Raw genomic sequence first — 17,095 nt, 5'->3', positions numbered from 1 at the left:
CTCGAAGAGTCGAAGTCGACTCTTATCGCCCCGAAGGCGGTCTCCACTCTCTACAGACAGCCGCCGCCGCCGGTGGTTCGCAAGCCGCCGCTACTCCACCAAGCCACACGGAGACGGAACCCAAATTCCAGCCCGACTCCTCCAGCCAGCCAGCAGCCCAGGCGGCGAACCGAGGGCCCTTGAGCTCCCCTCCCGCATGGCGTCCCCGTGGTGCCTCTCGGCTCCAGCCGCCGCCCCGCCGGTGGCGGCTGCTGCCGGCGTCCCCGCGTCGGCCTCCGCCCTCGCGCGTGTGCCGGTTCCCGCCGGTAGGCGGCGCAGGTGGAGCGCGCTCGTGGTCTGCGCGGCGCCCGACGAGGAGAAGATTACCAAGCGGTCGCCCCTGGATTTCCCCATCGTAATTCTCTTAGCTCTTCAATTTACCTTCAGTTCATTTGATTTTAGTGGCTTGTCCTTGTGGGATTGGAGGCTTAATTCTTTGGGTAAGTTAAGCTGACCAAGAACCGGTTTAGGGATTGGGGTAGACAAAAGCGGTAGAAAAGATACATAGGTTGTGGTGTGGACTACTTCCTTATGCTTTAGCTTTCAGATGTGGTTTCGGCCTTCATCTATTTTTTAGGGTTTTGCTATTTCGTATATGTCTGGCGAAGATACCCCTGCGAAAATGATAATTTTTATTTAAGCTTACTGATTTATTATGAATGTAATAATTTCATCTGTCCAAACATAAACTTGGACTTTCTGGGGATTGTTTTGCAGCTAGTAGCTTGTTGTGCTGACAGATATCTGGAGCTTCAAATTTATATTCGCTCCTAAATACTGACTGTACACTATTTGGCAGCTGCAGCTGCTGTGGACGCATGTATGCACTACTAATCTACAATATCTCTTAGTTTAGATTTGTGCAACAGCAGCTGCAGCTGCAACCTGGTAAGTGCAGCCGAGCACTGTGGCGCCTTCAGAATGTGTAGCTTCTATATATTCTTTTCTTTGTAATAGTCTTCCATTATCAAAGTGATAGAATGTTGTGACGAGCAGTCATGAGCTGTTTTTGGTGAACTCACTGCCTTAATTTTTTAAGGCCAGACTATGTAAATGGCTTCAACCATCCAGCCCTGTTCGCTTGAACTTGTTAGCTTGGCTTATCAGCCATGGAACAGTGTTTTTCTCTCAGTGTTCGGCTGATGGTTTCTGCGGCTGATAAGCCGGCTGAAGCTGATTGTGAGAGAATGTATTAAGGGCATACCCAGTGCAGAGAGCTCCCGCTCAGTACGGGGTCTGGGGAAGGGTGTCCGTGGCAAGCCTTACCCTTGCCTGTGCAATGCGAGGAGACCGCGACTCGAACCCAGGACCTTCCGGTCATAGGCAGTAAGACTCTACCGCTTGCACCAGGCCCGCCCTTCGTGAGAGAATGTATTACATGTTGTGATATATGAAGATAGTGATCCTAGCATTTCTTGGTAATGGTTTTCTTTTATAACCAAAGTAGCGAACTAGCGATTGCAGATCTGTTGCAACTTTTTCAATGATTATTCTAGCTGTTGGTGTGGTCGTGTGGACGATCTGTCCATTGATGATCTGGGATTATTCAACAATGGCTAAACCTAAGCAATGGCAGCAGCAGAGCCAGATCGCCCTCTCTTGGAGGCTCTGATCAACAGTACTCTGCTTCTGCTTACCCCTCACAATCAGCTGGTCCTTAGTTATATCCCCTAATGGCTAGCTGTACACTAACAAACCTGCTAACTATTCTTACTCTCCATATCCAAACGTGTAGCAGCAGCTCCCCAAACAGATAACTATGGCCCAGAATCAGCCACTAGAGCTGGCGCCCTCTTCTTCTTCTTCCTCGCGTACTGCTTTCCAATGAAAGCGTCCACAACAAAACATGACTATAGTGATTTAGATATGTTCCATACACTTCTTTTCGCTTCAATATATTGACATCAAGATTAATTTCTAATGTTGTTTGAATGTTGCTAGGAATGGGAGAGACCAAAGCCTGGGAGGAGACCTGATATCTTCCCTAAGTTCAGCCCAATGAAGACACCATTACCGCATCCATTACCGGCTGATGATCCTCTAGATGACGATGAAGAAGAGGAAGAGGAAGAACAACTACCACCTCAGGAGGAGCCACAAGAGGATGATCCAGACAAGGAAGAACCTGAGGAAGATGACCCGGACAAGCCAACCGAGTAATTTTCAAATGGCTTGAGGTGTGGTAGATATAGACGGTGGGCAAAAATGTGCTACATCTTTGGTGCACGCAAGAGATCTCAGTTCTGTTTGAACTGTTTGTTCTGCCAGCTTATATAGGCTCTAGATGCATAAGTTTGTTATGACCTCCTTTGAGCTTTTCTAAAGCTATGAAAGTTTTGTTTTACGAATTACAGATTACAGTGTGATATCTGTGATGACATGTATTCTCATTTTTTCTATCTTGGAAGTAAGTAGCTTGTACATTGCAACAAGACGCCTGCAATTATGTTATTCCAAAACCTGTCTTCAGCGTTTTTGACATGGTTCTTGAAGTTAGTTTGTTTAGTTGCATCGTTGATTTGTGTCGGGTATGCATAAAATGAGTGATGCACCATTTTGCGCTTCTGAACTACGCCTGAATGAACATTTCAATTTTGACGGTACATGTTTACATTTGAGCCTGAAGACTGGAAGTACAGTAATCAATTTTGGACCGGTGCATGTTTCACATTTGAGCAATTGAGCCTAAAGACTGATTTTCGATCATATCGTTTTGTATCATGTGCCTTTTACCTAAGTTCTTCATTATATTCTGCACGGTTATTCAAGTTTCTATGTGCCCTTCACATAAGTTATTCATTGTATTTTGCATGTCTATTCGAGTTTAAGAGAGAAACGATCATAAAGCGACAGTAAAAATTCGGTATACTCTATTTCCTTGTCAGTTTTGTAGTGTTCATGAGGGCTGAAGTTTAATACATACAGGAAACCTACAAAATTTCTCTCCCATATGTAGGAGCAAACAGCATAAATAACGCTACTTTTGTTAAGCACACTGGCCCCTGAATGAAACACCAAGTCACACCCAACGTCTACTCCCAGTCGATCCCACTAGACATCAGCATCTACTTTCCTTTGATCTTGCAGTAGGCATACAATCCAGAGCCCAGAAACCCTAATCCCTGACCGATAACATTAAGCTGCATACGAAACTGGGGTTCAGTATCCACGGGAGGTTATACAAACATAAGTGGCGCATAAGAAACAAGCCCCAAAACTTACAAGATCAAAAGGAAGGCCACCAAATAGCACCCAACCAATTCCAACGGTGAAGAAATCCTGCAGAAACAGTGTAATATGAATATCACTACTCAAGAATGGTTTTTATGTTGGCCTATACGGTTGAGTGGAATGACTGGATGGCAGCTGTACCTTCAAGTTTCCACACATCGATTGTGTGAGTGCAGAATTCAGGATTGTGTTCCAGAAGATAGTGTAGTTCAGTAGAAATGCTAAGATGCACGAAAATAGCAGCACAGCCTACAAGTGAAATTTCATTATTAGTGACATTCATAACTTCAAATTATTGACATTACATGATATAATGGAATACTACTTGACATTACTCACTCTTTCGTTGTCTACCTGTTTTGAGTGTTAAATTAGTATGAAAAATAAACAAATTATCATGTAAAGTGACCTGAAGATCATCTACAGCAGCTATACTATACACTAGTAATTGGACTGAATGAAAGAATTTTGAGGTTTCAAACTGGAGGCACTATCAATAGGTCATCGTAATAGTATTATGGATAATTGTTGGTAAATTAGAACATGATAAATGATATTAAAGGACTAGAGGGTGGTATTATCAAAATTATCAGCACCAGCAAAACTTGACTTGGGTGAGAGTGAGTGAGAGACTGTGACTACACACAAGGTAGTGCTCATGTGCTTCAGTAACATGTGCAATCCAAGCTAATTTCTAGACTTGACTGGATCTCAAAGATAGTGAAACAAACAGAACAATGTCTTGCAAACTCCAGCCGCAGCATGAGTCCAAGGGCTAACTGGCTAATTGACAGTACAAGCGCACCGATGAAGATAATTAACATGACTCATGGTTTTGAATTTCGTGCATCCACAAACAGTCTTTAAATGCCTACTAAAACTGACAAAAGCATGCACAAATTAACTTAACCATGAATCTAGTGTTACCATGAACCCAGGGGAATAAAGGTAGGGAAATTCCATGGTCCTCTTTAGGTCACCCTGAATATATGTCAAGAACAGTACTGAAGGTCCACAGACAAGTCCTGAAATCCAGACAGACAGGTTATAAGATTGTAAGACATAAGAAGCTTGATCTGAAGTTAAGAGCAATCAAATAGTGTTCGAGAAGAAAAAAGGGCAATCAAAATAATACCATTGCACCACATCAGGCCAAAGCTATTGAGGCCACTAGATTTTCCTAGGGGAGGAAAAAGAACATCTGGTCAGAAGGATTTTGTACGGCCAAAGAACATTATATGTTGGAAAGGAAACTGCTTTACCTATACGGTTGATAGTAGCAAGATAAACGGCTGTCGTAATGTTGGCCACAAAGACAATAGCATACCCACGAGCATCAAATGACAAGTCTCGAGCTCCAGCAACAAATGCACCAAATACAATCAAAGCCACACTGATAAAAAGCTTGGTTAACAACCAGATAGTGGAACATTATAGATTCAGAACAGTACCAAGTTTTGAAAATGTCCAGCATAACAAATGCTGTATCCAAAGAAAAAGGGTACATGTACAGTAGTAGGTACAGAAACCTATTACTACGGGATGAAACAAATATAATCATATAATCAAAGGCTTATACAAAATCGATAATGTGTTCAAATACTTATGTTTGACACTGCCTAGGGCATAAATGCATTAAACGAAATGAAACTCTTAGAACTGTGTACTGGTAATAATGAGAAACAGCGAACAGAACAAATATCCATATATTTACCTGCCTATTATAGGTGGGGTGTGCTTCTGCTTTGCCAGGAAATACTCCATTGTCATTGTAAACACGACTGTTGTGCGCCGTAGAGTTGTATACATAGGGACATTAACTCCACGGACCGATTCCATCGAAGCTAGCTTTTTACCAAAAAAAAAAAAGAACAGTAAACACCAGTGAGAATTCAACATGAACAGAAATGCATGTGCCTAATTATTGAACACATTAATCTTGTAAGGGAGTCAGCATACCATGTAGAGTAAATAAGACAAGGAAAGAGGTGTGGTGCGCAACAACAACCTAAACGGCACAAAGAATAGTGAATCAGAAGGCACTGATGGATCACTATTTGTGAAGGAGATGATCTTTAACCGTCTCAGAACATAAAGAAGGCACGTTGAGCACACCATCTGCACATGTTTGTTAAGTGTTAACAAAGAAAGGTGAAATACACAAATGATAGAATACAAATGTAAACCAAGAAGTTTAGCCAACAGACATCCAAAGGCAAAGGAAGGTTTTATAAAGCTATGTTCCATCAAAGCTACCGAAAGATTTGGGATCCACTATTTCCCAGGGATGATAAAAAGTGAAGTTTTTGTGGCACTTCAAGCAAGACTTGGAACATTATTGAAATAAGATTAAAGGCAGTATTTGTTGATATTTGGAACTATACCATGGGACAAAATTAAATATTTTCAATAACAAATTGATTACAAAAATATGTACGGTCACCCCCCAAGTATTTGTTGATATTTGAAAATGTAGATGTTGGGCTTGAATTTTACCAGCTCCTCCAATTTACCACCATAAATGAGGTTCCCACCAAGTCCTCAACAGATTACTATTAATCAGTTCAAATTAAAAATTTACACATTTCCTGGACAGGATTTGTTCTCCTGGTATCCAATGGAAAAACCAGTTACCAGTGGAAACTGAACCCTGGACTAGACTAATCACATAGACCCATACAACACTGAAAACTTGAAAGAAATTGTTTGCTGAGAATTCGATGGAACACAGACATGTAACTTTCACGTACTCCATCCAGAAAAGTGCATGAACCATGCACGCCACAGATTTTCCCAGAACAGATCCAGTACCTGAAGGAGCGTGATGACATTTGCACAAGGGAAATTATACGAAGACAGAGCTGCTTTGTTAAACATCACTAGCAACACTGCAAATTGAAAAGTATCAAAATTAGTACAACAAATGGGTTCTGAAAATGGAAAACAAAACAATAACACATCATATCCCTGTGGCTAAAAAAGATGGCATCACAGAGTGAATCATCAAGGAACTCAAATGAATGTATGGGTATAAACTTGTAGCAGATTAACAGTGTGTACGATAATTTGAGGCACACAAGTATAACATGTGGAGACAACATAACTAAATATTGCATTGGCACACTGCACATGTTAAGGAGAATACAGAACAAACAAAACAATGATCAAGAAACCTTTTTTACAACAACAACAACAACAACAACAAAGCCTTTAAGTCCCAAACAAGTTGGGGTAGGCTAGAGTTGAAACCCAACAGAAACAATCAAGGTTCAGGCACGTGAATAGCTGTCTTCCAAGCACTCCTATCTAAGGCTAAGTCTTTGGGTATATTCCATCCTTTCAAGTCTCCTTTTATTGCCTCTACCCAAGTCAACTTCGGTCTTCCTCTGCCTCTCTTCACGTTACTATCCTGACTTAGGATTCCACTACGCACCGGTGCATCTGGAGGTCTCCGTTGCACATGTCCAAACCATCTCAACCGGTGTTGGACAAGCTTTTCTTCAATTGGCGCTACCCCTAATCTCTCACGTATATCATCGTTCCGAACTCGATCCCTTCTTGTATGCCCGCAGATCCAACGCAACATACGCATTTCCGCGACACTTAGCTGTTGAATATGTCGTCTTTTCGTAGGCCAACATTCTGCACCATACAACATAGCAGGTCTAATCGCCGTCCTATAAAACTTGCCTTTTAGCTTCTGTGGTACCCTTTTGTCACATAGGACACCAGACGCTTGCCGCCACTTCATCCACCCTGCTTTGATTCTATGGCTAATATCTTCATCAATATCCCCGTCCCTCTGTAGCATTGATCCTAAATATCGAAAGGTATCCATCCTAGGCACTACTTGACCTTCCAAACTAACATCTTCCTCCTCCCGAGTAGTAGTGCCGAAGTCACATCTCATATACTCAGTTTTAGTTCTACTAAGTCTAAAACCTTTGGACTCCAAAGTCTCCCGCCATAACTCCAGTTTCTGATTCACTCATGTCCGGCTTTCATCAACTAGCACTACATCGTCCGCGAAAAGCATACACCAAGGGATGTCCCCTTGTATGTCCCTTGTGACCTCATCCATCACTAAAGCAAACAAATAAGGGCTCAAAGCTGACCCTTGATGTAGTCCTATCCTAATCGGGAAGTCATCCGTGTCTCCATCACTTGTTCGAACTCTGGTCACAACATTGTTGTACATGTCCTTAATGAGCCCGACGTACTTCGTTGGGACTTTATGTTTGTCCAAAGCCCACCACATAACATTTCTTGGTATTTTATCATAAGCCTTCTCCAAGTCAATAAAAACCATGTGTAGGTCCTTCTTCTTCTCCCTATACCGCTCCATAACTTGTCTTATTAAGAAAATGGCTTCCATGGTTGACCTTCCGGGCATGAAACCAAATTGGTTCATAGAGACCCGCGTTATTGCTCTCAAGCGATGCTCGATAACTCTCTCCCATAGCTTCATAGTATGGCTCATCAACTTAATTCCCCGGTAATTTGTACAACTTTGAATATCCCCTTTATTCTTATAGATCGGTACCAATATACTTCTCCTCCACTCATCAGGCATCTTGTTCGATCGAAAAATATGGTTGAACAACTTGGTCAACCATACTACAGCTATGTCCCCGAGGCATCTCCACACCTCGATTGGGATACCATCCGGTCCCATCGCCTTACCTCCTTTCATCCTTTTCAACGCCTCTCTGACCTCAGATTCTTGGATTCTCCGCACAAAGCGCCTATTGGTGTCATCAAAAGAGTCATCCAACTGAAAGGTTGTGTCCATATTCTCACTATTGAACAATTTGTCAAAATACTCTTGCCATCGATGTCGGATCTCATCCTCCTTTACCAAGAGATGCTCCCTTTCATCCTTAATGCACTTAACTTGGTTGAAGTCCCGTGTCTTTCTCTCACGAACCCTAGCCATCCTATAAATGTCCTTCTCTCCTTCCTTCGTACTCAAATGTTGGTAAAGATCCTCGTACGCTCTACCCTTTGCCACACTTACAGCTCGCTTTGCAGTCTTCTTTGCCACCTTGTACTTCTCTATGTTGTCCACACTCCTGTCATGGTACAAGCGTCTATAGCATTCTTTCTTCTCCTTAATAGCCCTTTGGACTTCCTCGTTCCACCACCAAGTATCTTTAGCCTCGCGTCCCCTTCCTTTGGTTACTCCACACACCTCTGAGGCTACCTTCCGAATGTTGGTTGCCATCTTGTCCCACATATTGTTTATGTCGTCTTCTTCCTTCCAAGAGCCCTCTTTGATAACCCTTTCCCTAAATACCTCTGACGTCTCCCCTTTCAGTTTCCACCACTTTGTTCTTTCAATCTTAGCTTGTTTATCCCTATGGGCGCGCACCTGAAAACGAAAATCTGCCACCAAAAGCTTATGTTGAGAAACAACACACTCCCCTGGTATCACCTTGCAATCCAAGCATGCTCGTTTGTCCTTTCTTCTTACGACACGGCGCGTCACGGGGGTGACGACCCGGCCCTTGCCCATTTAACACCATACCCGGGTTCCGATACGGCGCGTCGCTAAGAGGGTTACGCCCCAACGATTTTCTTTCGGGTTTCATCTCCATTTAAGTGGCTAAGTTTTTACATTGGCTCGCCACGCCTAACACAACCCTCCTCCTTTACCAGGGCTTGGGACCTGCTATGCTGGGACACCAAAGACGCCCCATCAAGAAACCTTTTTTATTATTATTTTTCCTTGCTCAACCAGATGGTTGATGCAAATACACGATCTATCTAAATATTTAAAAGAAGCAACGGAGATAATCCAAAATTAAGGTGAAACGATTCAAGTAAAACTGACTACCATGCATTGTGCAGAACTCCTTCAACTGGTATTATCAGCAGAACACAAGTGAGTTCCAGTCCAATTTTAGTTATCAATGCAAAAGGGGGTATCATTAGTAAGTCCAACATAATCAGTCCAACTACAGTAACCCGTCCACAGTTCTCCAACCTCCAGTAAGCACATATAAATGGAAGCTGAGTTTAACTGTGCAATCCAAACCTCATTCATCACTTGACAATGACTCAAATCTTCCACACCAATTTTCCCCCCTAAAGTGAAAATGGTTTGCTCATTTTCCTCAGTGGGACCACCTTCCTTTGTTCCAATTTTGTCATGCAACTAATGATAAATGGGCAGGTTTCAGTTCAAAAGGCTAGCTAGCTAGATAGTTAGATGAGGACAATGATGTATCTATTCTATCAAATGGTTATTCGTATCCAATTGAACCATCATCCAAACAGGGAATTGAAGCAATTTACATCCTATCATCAGCACCAAACAATATATAGTACATGAGATAACAGGGAAACATCACTCTTCCTGACAGGCCCTCTGTCTGATCCAAATTCATACATATGCCACCTAGAAACCTTACTTTGTTATTAAATGGCGCATTGCTTTCTAAATCCTATTCCAACAGGGTTCTGTGGTCATGTTCCCCTACAAGTGTGCCCGAGCAATAAGCATAGGCCCACTCCAAACTCCAAAGGCAGATAAGGGCTAAGGCAGCACAGTAGCCCCATTTGTAACGACCAGAATTCAGTTAACACTAGGACAGTATGCCACAGATTCGTCATGATGGGAAATTCAGTTATCTGTATGAAATAGCCAGTTCCTACTTAGGCCCCGTTTAGTTCCAAGCCAAAAACAAAAAAAATTCAAGATTCCCCGTTACATCAAATCTTACGGTACATGCATGGAGTATTAAATGTAGACGAAAAAAAAACTAATTACATAATTAGCCGAGAAATCGTGAGACGAATCTTTTAAGACTAAATAGTCCATAATTGGACAATTTTTGCCAAATAAAAACAAAAGTGCTACAGTAGCCGAAAACCAAAAATTTTCGGAACTAAACGGGGCCTTACATATAGAATTTCGTAAACATGTATGAAGTATGTACTTTGTACGTTCCGTATAACCCATAGGCAACAGAACTACGAAAATGGTCCCTCTTCCCAAAAGCTCGGTCGTGTTGGCAAAAGCCGAAAGACCAAAGCACGAGTCAACCATCCTGCACGAACTCCAAAATCACGTAGCTGAATTCAACAGAAAACGTGACGACTAGCACAAGCAACAAGTCAAACACGTGATGCAGGGGCTCTCGCGTCCCCAAATTCCCTGAACGCGACGAACGAAACAACCCACCCGATCCCGAACCGCGAGCAGTCCACGCGGCGGCGCGACCGCTGCAGAAACAAGCAAACCAAGCCGCCCGCCCGGGAGGGAGGGAGCGGATCGGGCGTAGCGCGTACCGGAGCATGCCATGTAGGAGAGCGCGGCGGCGGCACCGCGGCGGGTCGTGGCGGAGCCCTTGAACAGCACGGCATCGTCGCCGCCTCCCCTTCCGCCGTTGCCCTTCCCGTCGTCCGCCGAGACCGGCAGCAGCGTGCCCCTCTCCCCGCCGCCCTTCGCCATCCCTCCGGCCGCCGGGATCTCCGCTCCCCGATCCGCCTCCTCGCCCCTCCTTCTCCGCCCGCCCGCCCGCGAGCACGCCGAGGCCGAGGACGAGGAGCAGCAGGCAGGAGGATATTTCTGTCCCCACCCACTTGGCCCTGGCCCCCCGATGCAGCACGCGGGTAACGGGTGCTCCTGCGGGGGTGCGCTGTCTGTCTCGTCCTCGCCTCGGCGATGCGGTCACCGGTCAGCGACCCCGGATGCGGAAGCGGAAGCTTCTGCCCGACCGCGCCGGCGCCTGCCAGGCTTGGCCAGCGCGGCAGCCAGCCGCCTTTTATTGGAAGCGGACGGACGGGTGCGCGCTTTGGCAAGTTGCCGGTTGCCGCTCGGTGCCTGGCCTGCCTCGCGCGTCACGTTGCGATTCGCGACTTGCGTTGCTTCGCGGCGTTGGACCGTTGGTCACGTCGCGATCGCGTCGGGGTCACAGCATCGATCGAACTCGGCCAGTGGATCAGTGGACGATTGGGGATAGGGGATAGTACAGTGCAGCCGGGTAAGTGTGCGATGTCACCACCGGGCACTCACGAGCCAGGGCCTGATTAAAGAAGCCAATCCTCGGCGAGGGGATGAGATCCAGCGATCCACCAGCCGGGATACGGTGGCGCTCGGTGTCGTTCATCCCATGGCGTACGTCCAATTCCGATCTGTCCAGCCCAGGGCTGCAGGTTCAACGGATGGAGGATCTAGATTGGCCATATGAATATATGATTCTTCGCGTCACTCATTTTTGGGAAGTACCTTATTACATACCATGTGCTACTTTTTTTCCACCTTACATAATTGCATATTGAGATTACGCATACAGCATGTCCGCCGTTGTTTCTTAAGGCTAAGCATAGAGCACAGAGGTGCATCCCGCGCCCTCGTTGATTATCTGCAAGCGCTTAAAAATATAAACACTAAAAAATCTTAAAGCGAAGTCAAGGTTTGGTTTCGCCGCTCAAGAAATTTTTTGGGATATCAAGATTTATTTTCGCCACACAATAAAACTTCAGTAAGATTGGAAGCAAAATCTTGAAGCACTCTAAAATCTTGAAGCAATAGTAAGATTTATTTTTTTCCACACAGGAGTTATTTGTTGCTTAAAATAAGCACTCCAAAATCTTGAAACAATATCGAGGTTTAACATGGCCATACAAGAAATTTACTTGTTGCATAAAATTGTACTCTCTTCGTCCCAAAATAAATAATTTTCTATATATAAATTTTCAGCTCGTAAAAAACGTGCGTACCCTCATCTCCTTTCCTTTCCCGGAGCATATGTCCTAGATTTGGTAGTTATTGTTTACATGATTAGCTCCGCATTAGGAGTTAGTGTCTCATGTCTGTAGAATGTTATTTTTTAGAAAATTGAAAACTCATAAAGTTATTTATGTTAGAATGGAGGGAGTAGTTGTTAAAACTCATAAAAGCTTCGAGGATATGAAGATGCGTGAGATGGTTTGGGATGAATGGGGATAAGTGGGAGGTTGTTAAGGAGGATACTTCTAAGATATTGAACGCTAAAGTTAGCCCCTAACCAAATAGTTGGTTTTATCATTGCATTCCACTTACCTCAAAGCAACATAGTCATAGGGTGGGATGTTGTCTAGTACAAATCATACTGAAATAATTTGGTTTTAAGAGATGAACCTGACTATGACTTCGAGAACTATGGTTAGGAAATGTGACATGTCTATGTTCTACACTCAAGGATTTTGGAAATGATGATGCATGCCGCTAGACGCTTCTTTTCACTCTAATGTTGTTGTTGTTGTGTGTGTGTGTGTTTTAGACCACGTGGACGTTTGTAATAAAAGGCAAATCATGTTATGTACCCTAAAAATAAGTATTTGTGATGTAAAACTTTGTGATCAGGTGGATGAAGGAGCACATGATAGCAATATTTAGCCCTTCTATTTAGCATCCAAGGCTATTTTTTAGTCCTAGGGTCCAAGCCCCCCTCCCCTCTTAAAGGTGAGGTAGAGTACGCTAGAAAAAATATTAGGAGCTCATAATTATGTAACTAGTTTGTGGTTTTTCTACATTTTTACTTGAGCCATACACTATTATAGAAATAGTTATCCCCTATGACACTTTCACAGGCGGATTTATTAGAACCAGTGATGTTGCTTATCATCGCTGGTTATCGTAATACAACCCAGCGGTGATCACCACCGATTTGTGTAACCAACGACGATGAAAATCATCACTGTCGATTCGTGTCACCAACTGACAATGGTGATTGTCTCCTGTAAGACCCTCGGTGTTACGCCCTAAACAAATTACTACGTGATAATGCATGTGATGGAATGAATAGATGGACTATTGCAACCTAAAATAATCAATAAAAATATTAAATGATAAGCTATTACACAACTCATGTATATCAAGTAGGGTTTAACACCAATGTTTATTGAACAAAAATACTATAGAACATATATGTGGCACTTAACTAGAGTTAGGAGTACGAACTTTGTAGATGACAATGAAATACTTGGTGTAGAAAAATAACATTGCTAGCTAGTGTATCCAGTAGCTTAGAAATGAAACTTGAAATCAAAACTAGCTTAAAGACTTAGAAAATTCTTAAGTTTAAAAACAGTTTGACAGCACCGGGGTTGCGAATTTATTCCAAAAATTCTAGTTAAAGATTAGTACTATGTTTTAGTTCTTAGGGGTAGCCTAATATGCTCTCTTGAGCATGGTGAAGGTGGCTTGGTTCCAAGATCATTCGTTTAGATTTTATGGGTGCTTTAAAATTCATTCACGACACAGCCTCGGGAGGGTTGGCGCCGTGCGCGCGGTCACCGCGTGGCCACCCCTCGCCGCGCACATGGCCGCGTCCCACGCGGTCACCCCGTGCCTCCACGCTGGGTCGGTCGAGCCCGCCTGGGCTTGGTTGAGGCCGGCCATAGTGAGTCGTTGGCTCCGCCCCTGCTACCCTGCCTCGCACTGCCGCCATTGGTGCCGCCACAGCCGCATTGCACTGCTGTCGCCCCGTCGTCACATCTGCACCCCCCTGCGGCTCTGCAGCGCTGTCCACCCTACCGGTGGCCCTACCGCTACTGCGCGCACTTGGCGTATCCGCGGCATCGGCACATGGTTGTACCTGTTGTCGCCTCGCCCATTAAGGCGCGGTAGTCGCTCGTGTCGTGTCGGTCGTGAACGCGCACACGCCTTGTCCGTAGCGCCAGCGCGTGTGCGTCCTGATCGCGCCGCTCGCTTCCTGCCAAGGTGAGGACGAGCTGTGCTTTGATGCCAGCTGTAATAGAACCGACCAATTATACGAAATTAAGTAAGAAAATCATCCGCCAGAGCAGACGATTTAGCAAACTTAAGCCCGTATAACCCGGTAGTCCGTGAAATCACGAAGGATTTCAAACCAACTTCCATTCCAGCCAAGATCGTAATAAGTTTAGCGGTCACCATCACATATTACATAAAAGTTTGCATCTCAGATACATCAGAGTTTAAACATAGTTATTACAAAACAAGTTCGAATAAAAGTAGCGAAAGCCATTTGTTCAAACCATACACACTCACACGGAGTTCAAATATAGTGCCAGCGAATGATCATCTCCAACAAAAGCATCAGACGAGACGTAAGGAATGACCATGCCCATGGTCCTAAGCATCACCCATCGCAGGATAAAGGCAGTTGATACAGTAGCCGTAATACATCTGCCCATCTGCAACAAGTGGGAATAAAACCCTGAGTACGAGAAGGTACTCAGCTAGACTTACCCGACCTAACCGAAAATAAGTGACACCAAGGATTATGAAGGCTTTATAGTAGGGTAGCTGACTCATTTGCAAAGAAAGCATTTTTAGCATTTCAAGAACCTTTCTAAAGACATTATTGCCAAGTTAATTAATTATAACCTGTCGACTAGATTTGCACCTACACTAGAGCAAACATGTGATTAAGCCAATAATGATAACCAATGATCATTAACAACTTTCATACTGTCATATTCATTATAACTGTCCAAGTGTTCCATAAACATTTACTACGATGAAGTAACTCAAGTCAAGTGCTCACTATCCAGGAGCGATGGCGATTCGAATCGATTCCTAACCAGCTGGTGATTTATTCCTTACACAAACCTCACTCACCCGCTAAAGTGAGGTATTGATCACCGAGTCAACTATCTAGGTATCTCGAGTTTGCCAGGAACCACATGTACCCGGGGGCCGACCGACTGCACTTTGGTCTTATCATCTCGCCCCCGTGTCCTACCACACCTGCTCCGGCACAGTGCGCTGCGGGCAATCTACTCGGCCCGAATAATCTCCCAGCTTCACGGTCGGAAGGTACTTTATCTGGCCAGCTAAATGTAAGGCATGCGTTCAACATGACTCGAGGCCCAACAACGGTCGGTCCTTAATCGACACAGACAGAAAGCACTACAGTCCAAAACTCTGCAAGTCTCCGTCCGGTCTCAACTTCATTTAACACTTAGTTATACCATGACTTCATAGTCATCCAAGCAGATCTAGGTAACCACCTATAGCTCGCAGGTGACAGGAAATCACCCGACTTCTACCGGTCTAAGTCAGCTAAGCATTGACTCGACTACGGATACCAGGGTAACAAGGATATAGTATAACAAAGGTAACAAGGTATAATGCATCAACGGTTGCAAACAACTCCTGAACGTAATGCATCAATTAAATTAAAGCATTTAATTAATAATTGCAAACCGGGAGAAAATGCTTCGGGGCTTGCCTCTCTCGAAGGAGCTCGGACGGTGATTGGGGCACTCCGGAAGTTCCTCAACGTCCTCCTCGTCGGCTTCAGGCACTTCCTGCGGCTGCACCTCGAGCTGCTCCTCGGGCTCCTCGGGTATGACGACTGGGTTCTCGGTTTGCGATCCTGTATGATGCAATATGCGTAAGCGCTTATGCAATCGGTGCATCGAATGAGATGAATACAATGGATATGTTTAAATGCAAGGTAGTCAACATCATCCAAGAACATATAGTACAAGCACATGGCATCTACTGCATTCTCTTCTACTACTAATATGCTAAATCAACACATCTTATTAAATGCTTCAAAGATACACCAAAGCTTCACTAATTTCTTAATCACACATAAAGCAACACTTGATTAAACCTTAATTAATAATAGGTTTGAATAGCAACATCTATTTTTATTGCTTAGAAAAATCTTAAAAAATTACTACAGCACAGTACTACCCTAAGTAGTCTACTAACAGATTTTCATGGTATTTGAATGAGTGGATTAGCCTACACAAAAATAACAAACTATGGCATGATTATGAACATGAAAATACTTTGTACTGTGAAAAGTGTCAAACAATAGAGTTAGTATTTTTTCTATGATCTTCATAGCATACAATCACTGTACAAAAATTATCACATGCATGTTTTATACAAAGTTTGCTCTCTAGCAAAAATAACAAAAATCAGTCATTAAAGGTACTTGAACTACATCTCAAAATTTTCCTACAGCACATGCATGAAACATATTTTTTCCTAGGAAGTACATTACATAAGAAGATCAACAAACTTGGAATCATATTTTTCTGAAGCCTATAGGTTTTTCTACATATTTTTCAAGTTATCAGCAATATCCATGATTAAATAAAGTTCTACAGAAAAGTATCCCAAAAATGACATGCAATAATTTTCCCAAGTAGATCTGGTGATAAGGAACCTAGAAAAATTTATTTCAACAGATTTGGAGCAAATTTGAGTATCCAAACATTTTCCAAACCATTTCTATTTACAAATAATAAAGAAAAATTGAAAACGAATCCTCCTATTGCTACTGGGCCGGCCCGCTGGAATCAGTCGGCCCACTGCCACACTTGGCCTGCGCGGCCCGAGCGAAGGGAAGGGGAGGCGGCCTGGCCGGGCGTCGGCCCATGGCCTCTCGGCCTAGCTCGGCCGAGGCGAAGGCCACGCCGGCGCCGTGATGTCGCGGCGGCGCGGCTCGGCCAACAGGGCCGGCGGCCATTACCAGCCGAGCCAGAGCAAGCGAGCAAGCGCATGCGGTTCGCGAGAAGCTGGCGAATGCGGGCAGGTAGCTAGGCAGGGTGGAGAAGAGGAGGAAGGGTGCCTTCCACGTCGGCCGCCATGGCCGACGGTGGCGAGGCGCGAGAAGGAGCTACCTAGGCTCAACAGTCGGCACAAGCGCGAGCACCACGTGCCGGAGAGCGAGGCGGAGCTGCTGGCGCACGATTGCTGGCCGAGGTGGAGGAGAGGCGGCGAATTTGACCGGCGGGTGCGGTGGCGCGGCGAGAGGGAGAGTGAGCGAGCTCGTCGCGGGCGGAGAAGAAAGGCAGTGTGGGAGAGTGAAGGCGAGCGCAGCGGCTTCAG

The 17,095-nt window shown here is 44.4% G+C and overlaps 2 protein-coding genes across 2 annotated transcripts; one reads left to right on the top strand and one right to left on the bottom strand.

Moving 5' to 3' along the window:
* LOC136463795 (uncharacterized) lies at nt 1-2,513 on the top strand. Its single transcript, XM_066462777.1, has 2 exons — nt 1-394; nt 1,981-2,513. Exons 1-2 carry the CDS (start codon nt 197-199, stop codon nt 2,197-2,199), a joined length of 417 nt encoding a protein of 138 aa, XP_066318874.1. The 5' UTR covers nt 1-196; the 3' UTR covers nt 2,200-2,513.
* Nucleotides 2,514-2,883: 370 nt separating this feature from the next.
* LOC136467294 (UDP-N-acetylglucosamine transporter UGNT1-like) lies at nt 2,884-10,859 on the bottom strand. The gene is made up of 10 exons (XM_066465939.1): nt 10,564-10,859; nt 6,082-6,158; nt 5,230-5,388; nt 4,985-5,118; nt 4,533-4,663; nt 4,406-4,450; nt 4,198-4,295; nt 3,412-3,519; nt 3,262-3,318; nt 2,884-3,179 (listed from the first exon to the last, which is right to left on the bottom strand). The coding sequence occupies exons 1-10, from the start codon at nt 10,724-10,726 to the stop codon at nt 3,105-3,107; spliced, it is 1,047 nt and encodes a 348-aa protein (XP_066322036.1). The 5' UTR covers nt 10,727-10,859; the 3' UTR covers nt 2,884-3,104.
* Between the last annotated feature and the right edge of the window lie 6,236 nt (nt 10,860-17,095).

Source organism: Miscanthus floridulus, chromosome 7 (assembly GCF_019320115.1).
Source record: "Miscanthus floridulus cultivar M001 chromosome 7, ASM1932011v1, whole genome shotgun sequence".
Lineage (NCBI taxonomy): Eukaryota > Viridiplantae > Streptophyta > Magnoliopsida > Poales > Poaceae > Miscanthus > Miscanthus floridulus.
The sequence above is the reverse complement of the archived record's forward strand: the minus strand, read 5'-3'. Positions and strand labels throughout refer to the sequence as shown.

What these genes read in the sequence shown, in the direction of transcription:
- LOC136467294 (XM_066465939.1), bottom strand. Translation starts at nt 10,726, where the DNA reads ATGGCGAAGGGCGGCGGGGAGAGGGGCACGCTGCTGCCGGTCTCGGCG. An exon ending in TGTCTTATTTACTCTACATG is followed by an intron (nt 5,119 to 5,229) that starts GTATGCTGACTC and finishes TTTGGTAAAAAG; the next exon opens with CTAGCTTCGATGGAATCGGT. An exon ending in TGCTACTATCAACCGTATAG is followed by an intron (nt 4,451 to 4,532) that starts GTAAAGCAGTTT and finishes TTCCTCCCCTAG; the next exon opens with GAAAATCTAGTGGCCTCAAT.
- LOC136463795 (XM_066462777.1), top strand. Translation starts at nt 197, where the DNA reads ATGGCGTCCCCGTGGTGCCTCTCGGCTCCAGCCGCCGCCCCGCCGGTG. An exon ending in CGCCCCTGGATTTCCCCATC is followed by an intron (nt 395 to 1,980) that starts GTAATTCTCTTA and finishes GAATGTTGCTAG; the next exon opens with GAATGGGAGAGACCAAAGCC.